Below are 15,246 nucleotides of genomic sequence, written 5' to 3' on the forward strand. Positions count from 1 at the left end.
CAGGTGGTCATCACTGCTAGTCAGATCCAGTGGACAGCTGATGTCACCAAGTGCCTGACGACAGCCAAGGAGCGGTCAGACAAGAAAATTCTCAAGGTCATGAAGAAGAAGCAGGTGAGGACAGGCCAGGAGTCGGGACGGGGTGTGAGGGATCAGTACGGTCAGAGCTGCGTCTGGCCTGACGAGGGTGCTCCGTGACCGAAGGGCGCCAGGCTGGGATGCGGTGCCTCTCAGCCTTGGCTGCCCTGTGCCATTCCTTCCTGTCTGCTGCCCCCTTCTACAGGTGTCCATACTAAATAAGTACTCAGAAGCCATCAGGGGCAACTTGACCAAGATCATGAGGCTGAAAATCGTGGCTCTGGTGACGATAGAAATCCACGCCCGCGACGTGCTGGAGAAGCTCTATAAAAGCGGCCTCGTGGATGTCAACGCTTTCGACTGGCTCAGCCAGCTTCGCTTCTACTGGGAGAAGGTGTCTGATGGAGCAGCTGCTCCTCCCTCACCCCCAGCGGACTGAGCCGTGGGCATGCGCTAACCCGATCCTTTGCACTTTCGCAGCCCCTTCCTGAAAGGCTTAGCCTGGTTTGGGGGTGGCAGAGAGCCGCTGCAGGTGTTACCCCTGTAGTGCTGCTCATGGGCCTGAATCCAGGCAACTGTTTCCATGGGGCTGGGGAAGGAAGGCGTACAGTATTGCCCTAAAGCATCTATTCCTCTTTTTTTTGTTTTTGTTTTTTTGGTTTTTGTTTTGTTTTGTTTTGTTTTTTTTCGAGACAGGGTTTCTCTGTGTAGCCTTGGTCATCCTGGACTCACTTTGCAGACCAGGCTGGCCTCGAACTCACAGCGATCCACCTGCCTCTGCCTCCCGAGTGCTGGGATTAAAGGCGTGAGCCACCACACCCAGCTAGCATCTCTTCCTTTTAACTCTGGAGCAGAAGCCCTCATCTCCCTGTGACGCCCTGACCTCTTTGAACCCCACTGCCAGCCATTTCCTCCTCTGTACTCTTACCCTAAGTCTACCTGTGCCTCATTCTGTCCTGTTTTCCAGGAGGCGGACGACTGTATAATCCGCCAGACCAACACACAGTTTCAGTACGGCTACGAGTACTTGGGGAACTCTGGTCGTCTGGTCATCACTCCCCTGACAGACAGGTCTGCTGTGGGGCGCGAACAGGTGTTGGGGGTTAGTGCTGCCGAGATGGCAGTCTTCCAGGAGTCTGACCCGAGTCATGTCTGGAACTCTCAGATGTTACATGACGTTGACCACGGCACTGCACCTTCACCGTGGGGGCTCCCCCAAGGGCCCAGCAGGCACCGGAAAGACAGAAACAGTCAAAGACCTGGGCAAAGCACTCGGCATATATGTCATTGTGGTCAACTGCTCCGAGGGCTTGGACTATAAGTCCATGGGAAGAATGTACTCAGGCCTAGCACAGGTCAGTCAGTGCCCTGCGACGCCTCCCCAGCTCAGAGGCGGAACACGCCCTCCCCAGCCTAGAGTCTGTCTTTTAGTACCCGAAAAGCAACTGACGCCCAAATCTCCTCTTGTGCCTTTGGAGCTTGCAAGACAGCCTTGCCTTGGTCAATTCTTAGGGAGCATAAAGAAGTGAAACGCCTTCAATTCTCCGAGTTTTGCGTTGCATGTTTGCAGACTCTGATGATGCAAGGATTAAACAGCATGGACAGAAAGTGTCCGGCACACAGGAGCTGCTCAGTCACACAAATTCCAACCTATAGGTGTTGGAGCCAGCACCCTTGGTTGTCTTGTCTTGTGGGAAAAAGCTCCGAGTCTGTTACTCTGGTCCCCCCTATACCCACTATTTCCGAGGCCACACTTCCCACCAAAGCATTTTCAGGAAGAGAGTGTGTTAGTCTGTGGTCTAGTGCCCTGGGACACCTCTCCTGCTTTAGTGACTCTGCCTCTCTCTCACGCCCCCCGCCCCCCCAGACTGGAGCCTGGGGCTGCTTTGACGAGTTTAACCGCATCAACATCGAGGTGTTGTCCGTGGTCGCCCAGCAGATCCTGTCCATCCTCTCTGCCCTGACTGCCAACCTCACTCGCTTCCATTTTGAGGGCTTTGAAATAAATCTGGTGTGGTCTTGCGGCATCTTTATCACCATGAATCCCGGTAGGTGGCAGGGACTAGTGACACAAGGGGAGCCTGGGATAAGCATTGTGTCTTTTATCCACCTTGTGCCAAAGTGTTTAGCTAAGAAATAATTGGCTAACGACTATGTTAGTCAGCTTTCCTTGCGGTGACAAAATCCCCAGGCAGAACTTAGCCTAAAGGAGGAAAAGGTAGCTTTGGTGGCGCGGTCTCAGCTGTGGGCCACTGTTGGCAAGGATGGGTCAGGATGTCATGGGGGCGTGTGTGGTGGAATAGGGCTGCTCACTTCCCGGTGGCCATGGAGAAGAGAGGGGAGAGGGAGAGAGAGGGAAGGAATGAGGAGGGGAGGAGAGGGAGGGTGGGGTGGGGAAGGAGATTCATTGAAGAAACTCCAAGTTTCTGTGAGTAGCTATACATCTGTGAAAAACAGTCCTTTGGCAAGGTCTGGACCCTCGTGATCTAATCGCTCTCTGAGGGCTCCACCTGTGACCTGCTGCTTTAGGAACAAGGCCTTTGGTGGGGGGCTCCACCTGTGAACCTGTTGCTTTAGGAACAAGGCCTTTGGGGGGCTCCACCTGTGACCTGCTGCTTTAGGAACAAAGTCTTTAGGGGGGCTCCACCTGTGCCCTGCTGCTTTAGGAACAAAGTCTTTAGGGGGGCTCCACCTGTGCCCTGCTGCTTTAGGAACAAGGCTTTTGGGGGCTCCACCTGTGACCTGCTGCTTTAGGAACAAGGCTTTTGGGGGGCTCCACCTGTGCCCTGCTGCTTTAGGAACAAGGCTTTTGGGGGGCTCCACCTGTGACCTGCTGCTTTAGGAACAAGGCTTTTGGGGGGCTCCACCTGTGACCTGCTGCTTTAGGAACAAGGCTTTTGGGGGGCTCCACCTGTGCCCTGCTGCTTTAGGAACAAGGCCTTTGGGGGGCTCTACCTGTGACCTGTTGCTTTAGGAACAAGGCTTTAGGGGGGCTCCACCTGTGACCTGTTGCTTTAGGAACAAGGCCTTTGGGGGGGCTCCACCTGTGCCCTGCTGCTTTAGGAACAAGACCTTTGGGGGGGCTCCACCTGTGACCTGCTGCTTTAGGAACAAGGCTTTAGGGGGGCTCCACCTGTGACCTGTTGCTTTAGGAACAAGGCCTTTGGGGGGCTCCACCTGTGACCTGTTGCTTTAGGAACAAGGCCTTTGGGGGGCTCCACCTGTGACCTGCTGCTTTAGGAACAAGGCCTTTGGGGGGCTCCACCTGTGCCCTGCTGCTTTAGGAACAAGGCTTTTGGGGGGCTCCACCTGTGACCGGCTGCTTTAGGAACAAGGTCTTTAGGGGGGGCTCCACCTGTGAACCTGTTGCTTTAGGAACAAGGCCTTTGGGGGGCTCCACCTGTGCCCTGCTGCTTTAGGAACAAGGCTTTTGGGGGGCTCCACCTGTGACCGGCTGCTTTAGGAGCAAGGTCTTTAGGGGGGGCTCCACCTGTGACCAGCTGCTTTAGGGGACACTTCAGATCCACGGTGCAGCAGCAGCAGAGAAGAGGAACCTGCAGGGAGCAGAGGGAACACACTTGCTAGTCTCCCTGGATGGCTCAGTGGCCACTTATGTGTCCCCATGGAGCCCTAGCCTTTCAAGGCAGAGCCACCTTTTCCCAGGGCGGAGCTCCCTGCCCTGCCTTCTGTCCCTTTTGGAAAATGAAAGGCTCCCTCCCTAATGCATGGAGTTTTCAGTTTCATCACTGCCTGCTAGGAACAGCTTTGGGGAAAAGGTCTAGGAGAGAGAGAACATGTTTAGGAAAGCGTCAGCTCGGAGCTCGAGTTGTGAGTTGTGTGGGGCTGATGTGGGCCCTACAGGAAAGAGGGCCGCTGTTAAGTAAAGAGAACACCTATCAGGAAAGAAGCTTGTGGGGGTGGGGGAGTGGGGGGGTGGGGGAGTGGGGGTGGGAAGGAGCCAGGGCTGGGGGGGGGGGAGGAATGGGTGGGGAGCCAGGGAGAATGTTAGGGGTAGGGTAAAAGTTGGGCAGCATGGGAATTTCGTGAGACCAAGTGAGGACAGGGCAACACCAACAAAGGGCTTTGTCCCCAGGCTACGCTGGCCGCACAGAGCTTCCAGAAAACCTGAAGTCCATGTTCCGCCCGATCGCCATGGTGGTGCCCGACTCTACACTTATCGCGGAAATCATCCTCTTTGGGGAGGGCTTTGGCAACTGCAAGGTACCCTGACAACCTGTCCCTTCCCGTTACTTTATCTCCCTTGCATGACTGTTGCCTGGACACAGGAGTACGGGGTGTGGGTGTGGGTGGGGTGCCTCTCTTCCATGGTGCCACTAACCAATAACTATTGTCCAGGGAACCTTCCAGATGCTGCAAGTCCCCGACTTAGGTTCTTGTGTCTCTAATGTCACCAAATAAAAAGGGGACTTAGCCAAGCACGGTGGCGCATGCCTGTAGTCCCAGCACTTAGGAGGCAGAGGCAGGTGGATATCTGGGAGTTCTGGGAGTTCGAGGCCACCTGGTCTATAAAATGAGTCCAGGACAGCCAAAGCTACACAGACAAACCCTGTCTTGAAAAACCAAAACCAACCAACCAAATAAACAAACAAACAAGAGGACGCGTGGGAGCTGAGCTGTGCTCTCCTCTGTATGGGCCGCAGATCCTGGCCAAGAAAGTGTACACACTGTACTCACTGGCTGTGCAGCAGTTGTCCAGACAGGACCATTACGACTTCGGCCTGCGTGCTCTCACTTCCCTTCTGCGCTATGCTGGCAAGAAGCGCCGCCTGCAGCCGGATCTGACTGATGAAGAGGTAGGCAAAACACTTGGCCCTTGGCCCTTTGGCTCCACTCCCACTGGGCTGATGATGTCTTCGCGAAAATTCTTCAGACCCTTTCTTTTCCTTCTCCAGACAGCAATGTTCCATGCAGGCACCCGCCTCCCCGCCCCCAAAGCCAGGCCTTGTCCCCTGTGCTGCCCATCCCTGCTGCATGGCTGAGGACCGACTGTGGCACCGCCGTTGTTCTCAGGTGTCCCCTCTTCCCCGTCAGGTCCTGCTGCTCTCCATGAGGGACATGAACATCGCCAAGCTGACCTCTGTGGACGTTCCGCTGTTCAACGCCATCGTGCAGGACCTTTTCCCCAACGTCGAGCTGCCGGTCATTGATTATGGCAAGGTATTGGCTCCCCGCCCCGCCCCTTTTAAAAAGAGCGTTATTTTGATTTTGTGTCTTTATGTGAAGGTCAGAGGACGGCTTACAGGAGCCAGTTCTCCCCTTCTACCAAGTGGGTCCTAGGGAGCCTCAGGCTGCAGGTGCCTTCACTCACTGAGCCATCTGCTGGCCTCGTATTTATTATTATTATTATTTTCCCAGACAAGGTTTCTCTGTGCAGCCTTGGCTGTCCTGGACTCCCTTTGTAGACCAGGCTAGCCTCGAACTCACAGCGATCCGCCTGCCTCTGCCTCCCGAGTGCTGGGATTAAAGACGTGCGCCACCACGGCCGGCTCGTATTCATTCTTTAATAAACATCTTGATCTTATGTGTAACTGTGCCTCTGGGAAGAGGAAATGTGACGTCCTGAACTTCTGTCATTCACAAGGAGTGACTTTGGATAACACAGGTGGCTCCTGCTGGGACACACAGGCACAGCTTCCTCTCTGACTCACATCCCGCAGGCCTACCTGCTCGCTCGCTCGCTCCCTCGCTCGCTCACTTCACTTACCGAGAGATGGAGTGCTACTATGTAACCCTGGCTGACCCAGAACTCCCTATAAAGACCAGGCTCGCCTCATACAGGGATTAGTTTCACCTCTGCCTCCCCATGGGCCACCACATCAGGCTCAAGTGACTTCTCAACAGATCCTTGAATTCACTGACATCTCACCGCATTGACTGTATCTGTTAGGCCCCTCCTGGCCTCCTGCTGGGAATTGTGAGGAGGGTCTCTGGGAACTGTGTGGTGTATGAGAGCCGAGGCGTGGAGCAGGTGTAGAGACAAAAAGAACTTTCCTTTCTGCATTGTGTTGTTAGTCCACGTGTTCTGAGCTAGCTTTTCAACTGAAACTGCTAAAATGCCAGATTAAGATATTAGGGGGAAAATACATTCTTTTTAGTACATTGCTATGATAGCAAGGATTTCCAGGGGCGTGGTGTGGGGACAGTGAATGAAGGGACTTAAGAGGCAGGGAGGTTCCCATGGGGATTTTGTCAACCTAAGGCACCGAGGATAGGAAGGAAGGAAGGAGCCCAACGTGACGGAGGCGCTGAGAGCCCTCTGCTACAGAGGCGTCAGTCTACAGGGCGCACTGCTACAGAGGCGTCAGTCTACAGGGCGCACTGCTACAGAGGCGTCAGTCTACAGGGCGCACTGCTCCAGAGGCGTCAGTCTACAGGACGCACTGCTACAGAGGCGTCAGTCTACAGGGCGCACTGCTACAGAGGCGTCAGTCTACAGGGCGCACTGCTACAGAGGCGTCAGTCTACAGGGCGCACTGCTACAGAGGCGTCAGTCTACAGGGCGCACTGCTCCAGAGGCGTCAGTCTACAGGACGCACTGCTACAGAGGCGTCAGTCTACAGGGCGCACTGCTACAGAGGCGTCAGTCTACAGGGCGCACTGCTACAGAGGCGTCAGTCTACAGGGCGCACTGCTACAGAAGCGTCAGTCTACAGGACGCACTGCTACAGAGGCGTCAGTCTACAGGGCGCACTGCTACAGAGGCGTCAGTCTACAGGGCGCACTGCTACAGAGGCGTCAGTCTACAGGACGCACTGCTACAGAGGCGTCAGTCTACAGGTTGCACTGCTACAGAGGCGTCAGTCTACAGGACGCACTGCTACAGAGGCGTCAGTCTACAGGACGCACTGCTACAGAGGCGTCAGTCTACAGGTTGCACTGCTACAGAGGCGTCAGTCTACAGGACGCACTGCTACAGAGGCGTCAGTCTACAGGACGCACTGCTACAGAGGCGTCAGTCTACAGGACGCACTGCTACAGAGGCATCAGTCTACAGGGCGCACTGCTACAGAGGCGTCAGTCTACAGGATGGGCAGTCAGTCAGGAGGTGGCGCAGGCAGTGAGTGAATGCCGAACCAGCCAGAGAGCCAGCTTACTGACTAAGGGACTTGCTGTCCCTGCGGAGGACCCAGCTAGTTCCCAGCGCCCACATGGCAAGTCACACTGCCTGTAACTCAGGTTCCCGGGGACCCTGTGGCGCACACAGTTTTTTGTATGCATATAGTTTACATACATTCGCATATATGTGTATATGAGAGGAAAACAGGAACTTACTGTACAACCAAGAGGAGGCTCTAGGTGTTAGTAGTGAGAGGGAGGTAAGGGAAAATGCGTGGGGACGCTGAGCCAAATTCTTCAGGGAAGAGATTAAAAAAAAAAAACTATTTATTTATTACTATGTATACAATGCTCTGTCTGCATGTACACCTGCAGGCCAGAAGAGGGCATCAGATCACATTACAGATGGTTGTGAGCCACCATGTGGTTGCTGGGAATTGAACTCAGGACCTCTGGAACAGCAGTCAGTGCTCTTAACCACTGAGCCATCTCTCCAGCCCAGGGAAGAGATTTTTTTTTAAAATGCAGGTCAACAGACAGTATGGTAAGGGGTCTGAAGGAAAGAAACATCAGCCCCGAAAGAGAAAGCAAGGTGTCTACTTGTTTGTTTTTCTTCCGAGATATGGTTTCTCTGTGTAGCCCTGGCTGTCTTCTCTGTAGACCAGGCTGGTCTCGAACTCACAGAGATCCACCTGCTTCTGCCTCCCAACTTCTAGGATTGAAAGTATCTGCCACCACCGCCTAGCTGTGTCTACTTTTTAAGGGTTTCCGAGAAAGGAAGCAGTCTCAGTCAATAAGTGATCTACGGTCCAAGTAGGAGAGTGGGCACATGCCACTCATGACAGAGGACAGAGCCACTCTCTGGATAGGAGATGGGGCCTAGTTACTGTGTGACCCAGAAAAAGTCCTGGTAGTCACACTGATTCCAGGCCCCCCACCGAACACAAACACCCTGAGGGGATGGGGTGGGTAGAGGTGGGCTGGGTGTGTCCTTGTCTGGCTTGCTGGCCCATCTGCTTAGGACTTATCACCTGCAGGGCCTGGGTTCTCTAACTAAAGAATCCCCAACAAACAAGACCGAGCTAGTTGGAGAAAATAGATGGCCCAGGGAGAGGAAACACAAAACCAACCAAACAAAACCCACCATTGGCCTCAGCTGGGGGGGGGGGGTGGACACACCTTTGGACACAGGTGCTGAGGCAGCTGAGCGAGGGTGGCAGTGCATTCAGGTCAGCCTGGGCCACCGAGACTCCACCCACATTAAAACAAATGCACAATTATCAGGATTTTCTTTTTTTTTTTTTAAGATTTATTTATTATATATACAATGTTCTGCTTACATGTATACCAGCACACCAGAAGAGGGCACCAGATCTCATTACAGATGGTTGTGAGCCACCATGTGGTTGCTGGGAATTGAACTCAGGACCTCTGGAAGAGCAGACTGTGCTCTTAACCTCTGAGCCATCTCTCCAGCCCGCAATTATCAGGATTATCAGAGAATGAAGTTCTAGTGAATGCCACATTCTCTAAGCGAGGACGCAGCGGAGAACATCAGACAAAGGCAGGAGAGATGGGATGTAAAGGAAAAGCTAAGCAAGATAACATTCAAGTAATTTCAAAAGTAGGAAGAGAGATGGTGGAGGGACTGGGATTCCACAGCTAAAGGAGACTTTACTAAACAGACTGGAACAATCCTTATAGTGGGCTGCCATTTGTGACACCTTAAAACACCAAACAAAGCCAGGCATGGTGGCGCACGCTTTTAATCCCAGCAACCGGGAGGCAGAGGCAGGCGGATCACTGTGAGCTCAAGGCCAGCCTGGTCTACAGTGTGAGTCCAGGACAGCCAAGGCTACACAGAGAAACCCTATCTTGAAAACAAAACCAACCAAACAAACAAACAAAAAAGCCTCTCTAATGTGTCCAAAAGCTGTAAAGCACGGGCACAGGCTAGGAAAGGTTAACAGGGAACAGGGTCCACTGAAAGAGGCTGAGCCAATGCTTGGGATGGTGGTGAGCAGAGAGCACAGGTGACCTCTGGATGGGGCAGAGAGAGAAAGCAGCCGAGAGCAGGTCAAGGTAACAAACTGCTCCAGCAAACTGATGCCGCCTCTATTTAAAAAAAATAAATAAAACCTGAAGGCTTCACGAGGACTGCTTATAAAAGAGAAATCAAATCGATCACCGACCCGGCAGTCATTCCAAGACAATTAACCAGCCGACTTTGGAGTCAGGTTGGGATAAGCATCTCAAATACCAGGTGAGCAACAGCCACAGTAACTGTTAGAGCCTCAGGGAAAACAAAAGAGTCGGGAAGAAAAGGCCAGCTCCTTATGTTAATACTGGGTACTGGGAGGCAAACTTGAAACTTAGAGACAAAGGAAACTTAGTCCAAGAGGAGAAAGCAAGGGGCCAGCGGCGACAGACAGCATAGCTTTCAAGGCAAAACACTTTACTGGAAACAGAGGGTCATTTCATGGTAGGAAAAGGTTCCCATTTGCCAGGAAGATAGAGCTGAGATCTAATTTGGATGTACTTTAGTGATAGAGACTTAAAGAGCTATAGCTAAATTGGCTGCGTCATATGGAGAAATAGACAGCCCACGTGGCAATTTTAACCTCTTAGAAAGTAGATTACCCCAACTAACAATCACTGCTCTGGGAGCTTTGAACAACAAATGGACAACGCTGAACTGACTCATATCTAAAGGAATTTCACTCACTAATCAAGGAACAGCCGAGGCTATAACCACGGAGAGGCCCTGAGTCGGCCTCAAAAATGTTAAAGGAGCTTAACTCAGTTTATGCATTCTGATTGCAGTGGCTACTGCTGGTATCACATATAGCAAGCCTTAAAGTTTTTATTATCCGCCGGGCATGGTGGCGCGTGCCTTTAATCCCAGCACTCAGGAGGCAGAGGCAGGCGGATCGCTGTGAGTTCGAGGCCAGCCTAGTCTACAGCGTTCTCGGACAGCCAGGTCTACACAGAGAAACCCTGTTTCAAACAACAACAATAGAACCCGAATGTGGATTTTTATGTTGCTTCTTTCTGCTGAGCAGGGTTACATGGATGTCAGCATCTGGAGTCTAGTTAAGGAGACGCACAAGCCCTATACGTAGTCTAAAAATGCTTTTCTGTTCTTTGTTCTTGTTTTTTGTTTTGTTTTGGTTTTTCGAGACAGGGTTTCCTCTGTGTAGCCCAGGCTGTCCTGGACTCATTTTGTAGACCAGGCTGGCCTTGAACTCACAGCGATCCACCTGCCTCTGCCTCCCGAGTGCTGGGATTAAAGGTGTGCGCCACCACGCCCTGCTCTTTGTGTTTGTTTATTGTTTTTCTTTCTTCTCCTCCTCCTCCTCCTTTTTTTTTTTTTTGGATTTTTGAGACAGAGACCTGGCTGTCCTGGACTCACTCTGTAGACCTGCTGGCTTCAAACTCAGAGATCTGTCTGCCTCTGCCTCCCTGCCTCCCAAATGCTGGGATTAAACTCTCACACCACCATGCCTGGCTAATCTAAAAGTACTTTTTTAAAAAGCAATTTTTAAAGATTTATTTATTTATTATGTATACAGTGTTCTGCCTGCATGTAACACCTGCACACCAGATCACATTACAGATGGTTGTGAGCCACCATGTGGTGGCTGGGAATTGAACTCAGGACCTTTGGAAGAGCAGCCAGTGCTCTTAACCTCTAAACCACCTCTCCAGCCCCCTAAAAGTACTTTTTAAATTAATTTATTTTTATGCATGTGAGTGTTTTGTTTGCATGTATATCTGTGTACAGAGTGTGTGTCTGGAGCCACCAAGGCCAGAAGACAACGTAGACTCCCTGGGTCTGAATCGTAAGATGGTTGTGAGCCGCCGTGTGGGTCCTGGGAGCTAAATCTAGGTCCTATGGAAGAGCAGCCAGAGCTCTCAACTGCTGAGCCGCCTCTCCAGCCCAGGACAGTGAGGTCTTAGAACATGGTAAAATTATTTGTCCCCAACTGTATCTTCAGTACTTAACATAACGCCACAGAAATTCAATATTTGTTGAATAATGCTTAAAAAAGAAAAAAGGCCAGGTAGTGGTGGCGCACGCCTTTAATCCCAGCCCTCAGGAAGACAGAGGCAGGTGGATCTCTGTGAGTTCAAGGCCAGCCTGGTCTACAAAGCGAGTTCAGGACAGCCAAGGCTACACAGAGAAAACTTGTCTTGAAACCCCCCCCAAAAATTTTTTTAAAACGTGTAGAACACCATTAGACATTGTGCACAGGAAGAGACTGAGTTAAGAAGGAGAAGGAGAAGGAGAAGGAGAAGGAGAAGGAGAAGGAGAAGGAGAAGAAGAAGAAGAAGAAGAAGAAGAAGAAGAAGAAGAAAGGAGAACTCAAAATGACAAAGCTGAAATCTAGGAAGCTAGTCTGGCTGACTCTAGACCCCAATGTCTTTTGCTTGCATGTGCATGTGTGCACGTGCTTGGGTCACACACACAGAGGTCATAAAAAGGACATAGGCTGGTTTAATCTGTCACTTTCACCCTCATTTCTTTGAGCCGATCTCTCTCGACTCTGGAGTGTGGCTGCCCACCAACAAACCGAATGGTCCTCCTGTCTCTAGACCCCTATAGCACTGGAGTTGCAGCTCCCTGGGCGGCCACGCCCAGGTTTGTAGGGGGGTGCTGCGGGTTTGAACTCAGACTTGAGCAGCAAAGCTCTTACCTACTGAGCCACCTCCTCAGCTTGCCTGCCTCCCTTCTTTTTTCCCTCCCTCCCAGAGCCCAGTATTTGATGTCTGCCAAGCACCAGTTCTCAGACAAATTTGAATGCAATGGACCTTAGTGCCCTGCCCCGTGGTTCGGATGTAGCCTCCGGCACTGAGAGGAGTCTGAAAGCGCCTTGCCCGTCTCACACTTTTCCTTCTGCTTTTCTCAGCTGCGGGACACCATTGAGCAGGAGATCCGGGATATGGGCCTGCAGATCACACAGTTCACCCTCACCAAGGTTCTCCAGCTGTACGAGACGAAGAATTCCCGCCATTCCACCATGATTGTGGGCGGCACTGGCAGCAGCAAGACCACGTCCTGGAAGATTCTACAGGCCTCCCTGACCTCCCTGTGCCGAGCTGGAGAACCTAACTTCAACATCGTTAGAGTAGGCAGCAGGGCACTGGCGGCTGCGGGGGTTGGGAGGGACCAGAGCCTAGGAAGCCTGGGGAGAGATGAGCAAGCGGGGACTGAGAGCCTAAGAGACAGGACTGGAATAGGGCGGAGGGATGTTGGGACCTCAGAAGCCACGTCTGGTGTCATTTTTAGGAGTTCCCTTTGAACCCGAAGGCGCTGTCCTTAGGGGAGCTGTATGGGGAATATGACCTCAATACCAACGAGTGGACAGACGGCATCTTGTCTAGCGTCATGCGGGCCGCGTGCGCAGGTAGCCAGTGGGTCGAGTGGGCGAGAAGAGAGAGATGTCAGCAGCTTCTGAGAGAGCGGGGGACCCTGGGAACGGCGGGTGGGGGGGAGCTAGGGGGAGCACCAGTAAGGGTGGAAGATGTCTGGGAAATGCCTCAAGACAAGGAAGCCCATGGTGAGGGACACACGGGAGGAGACAGGAGAGGACGTCTCTTGGTTTCCTTGTCATCTGCCTGCCACTAAGATGAGAAGCCAGATGAGAAATGGATCCTTTTTGACGGCCCCGTGGACACGCTGTGGATTGAGAGCATGAATTCCGTCATGGATGACAACAAAGTGCTGACCCTCATCAATGGAGAGCGTATTGCGATGCCTGAGCAGGTGCGGGGGCCAAGGGGAGGGGTCCCAGGGCAGGTGCGGGGGCCAGGAGGGGTCCCAGGGCAGGTGCGGGGGCCAGGAGGGGTCCCAGGGCAGGTGCGGGGGCCAGGAGGGGTCCCAGGGCAGGGGTCCCAGGGCAGGTGTGGGGGGCCAAGGGGAGGGGTCCCAGGGCAGGTGCGGGGGCCAGGCAGAGGGGTCCCAGGGCAGGGGTCCCAGGGCAGGTGCGGGGGCCAGGCAGAGGGGTCCCTGAGCAGGTGCCGGGGCCAGGAGGGGTCCCAGGGCAGGGGTCCCAGGACAGGTGCGGGGGCCAGGCAGAGGGGTCCCTGAGCAGGTGCGATAGCCAGGCCGGGTCCCACGGCCCATCCCAGGTGGGGGGACGGGAGAGAGGCTGAGGTGGAGGCTGCTATGCTGAGAGTGATCCTATGCGAGGGCCCTGGGAGGAAGAGCGGGATTCAGGAGCCTGCAATGGAAGCAGAATTCTGTCTAGGCTTCCGGGACTCTGCACCGGGATTCCATCTCCAGCATAGGAGGCTTGGTGTGGGCTTTTGAAACCTCAAAGTGGTACACTTCCTCCATGAAGCCACATCTACCGCCAAGGCCAGGCCTCCTAATCCTTCTCAAGTCGTGCACGCTCTCTGGTGACTAAGCATTCAAACACACGAGCCTGGGTGGGAGCAGACCATCTGGAAGCCTCCGTGTTGTTCTTGCCTCACCTCACTTGATGCGTGTGTGCCTTGAGGCGTGAGCTCTGGGGTGTTCTCAGTGCTGCGTGCGAATGAAGTGCAGATGATGATGTTCTGACCAAAGTCCGATTCCTTAGGTGTCTCTCTTGTTTGAAGTGGAGAACTTGGCCGTGGCCTCTCCGGCCACTGTGTCCCGCTGTGGGATGGTCTACACTGATTATATTGACCTGGGCTGGAAGCCTTACGTTCAGTCATGGCTGGACAAGAGGCCAAAGGTAAAAAGGGGTTTGGAGAGACGTGGCTCGGAGGCCTGTTGTGCATAACAGCGGGCGAAGCGTCCCTTCTTGCTCACATCTAGACGGAAGTGGAGCCCCTTCAACGCATGTTCGAAAAGTTTATCAACAAGATCCTGAAGTTCAAAAAGGACAACTGCAATGAGCTGGTGCCCGTCCCGGAGTACAGCGGCATCATCTCTCTCTGTAAGATCTACTCAGTCTTGGCCACGCCGGAGAACGGGGTGAGGAGGGAGCCAGCGCGGGGGTGGGGAGGGGCGTGTGTGAGCGTGAGTGAGGAGAGGGGCGTGTGTGAGCGTGAGTGAGGAGAGGGGCGTGTGTGAGCGTGAGTGAGGAGAGGGGCGTGTGTGAGCGTGAGTGAGGAGAGGGGCGTGTGTGAGCGTGAGTGAGGAGAGGGGCATGTGTGAGCGTGAGTGAGGAGAGGGGCGTGTGTGAGCGTGAGTGAGGAGAGGGGCGTGTGTGAGCGTGAGTGAGGAGAGGGGCGTGTGTGAGCGTGAGTGAGGGGAGGGGCGTGTGTGAGCGTGAGTGAGGGGAGGGGCGTGTGTGAGCGTGAGTGAGGGGAGGGGCGTGTGTGAGCGTGAGTGAGGGGAGGGGCGTGTGTGAGCGTGAGTGAGGAGAGGGGGGTGTGTGAGCGTGAGTGAGGGGAGGGGCGTGTGTGAGCGTGAGTGAGGAGAGGGGTGTGTGTGAACGTGAGTGAGGGGAGGGGCGTGTGTGAGCGTGAGTGAGGAGAGGGGCGTGTGTGAGCGTGAGTGAGGGGAGGGGTGTGTGTGAGCGTGAGTGAGGAGAGGGGCGTGTGTGAGCGTGAGTGAGGAGAGGGGCGTGTGTGAGCGTGAGTGTGTGAATAGATCCACACGCCTGACCGCCTCTGAGCTGAAAGTCTAGACTAGGAATTATGAATTAAATAGAACAAGGGCTAGTAGTGTAGCTCACAGGCAGAAGACCTGCCTCATATGCACAGGGCAGGAAGAAAAGAAAAGGAGGGAGGGAGGGAGGGAGGGAGGGAGGGAGGGAGGATGAACAGCCAAGAGGAGTCTTCCTATAGTTTCCTATCCGTATTCTGCTCCTTGTTTATCTGTACTTTCAAAACATACCTAATGTTTATGTGTGTGTGTGTGTGTATGTATGTATATGTATGTGTGTATGTATGTGTGTGTGTATGTGTGTATATATGTGTGTGCGCATGTGTGTGTGTGTATGTGTGTATGTATGTGTGTATGTGTGTATATGTGTGTGTGTGCATGTGTGTATGTGTGTGTGTATGTGTGTCACACATGCCTTAAATATCATTTCGAATTAAAAGTTTTAGAGAATTTCAGATGAATTGATATTTCAGAAAATATTTGTCCAGTTT

At 53.2% G+C, this 15,246-nt stretch overlaps 1 protein-coding gene across 1 annotated transcript in view; it reads left to right on the top strand.

Annotated features, from left to right (window-relative positions):
* Window positions 1-15,246, top strand: part of DNAH2 (dynein axonemal heavy chain 2) — a 115,548-nt gene that overhangs the window by 63,046 nt on the left and 37,256 nt on the right. Inside the window, 13 exon segments of the mRNA XM_084763330.1 lie at window positions 4-114; window positions 284-472; window positions 1,046-1,149; window positions 1,244-1,433; window positions 1,946-2,126; window positions 4,172-4,299; window positions 4,740-4,892; window positions 5,131-5,256; window positions 12,066-12,284; window positions 12,446-12,563; window positions 12,786-12,922; window positions 13,740-13,877; window positions 13,961-14,119. Of these exon segments, the coding sequence (XP_084619456.1) occupies window positions 4-114; window positions 284-472; window positions 1,046-1,149; window positions 1,244-1,433; window positions 1,946-2,126; window positions 4,172-4,299; window positions 4,740-4,892; window positions 5,131-5,256; window positions 12,066-12,284; window positions 12,446-12,563; window positions 12,786-12,922; window positions 13,740-13,877; window positions 13,961-14,119 (1,953 nt within the window).

This window comes from Acomys minous, assembly GCF_964271855.1.
Source record: "Acomys minous genome assembly, chromosome: 16".
Taxonomy (NCBI): Eukaryota; Metazoa; Chordata; class Mammalia; order Rodentia; family Muridae; genus Acomys; species Acomys minous.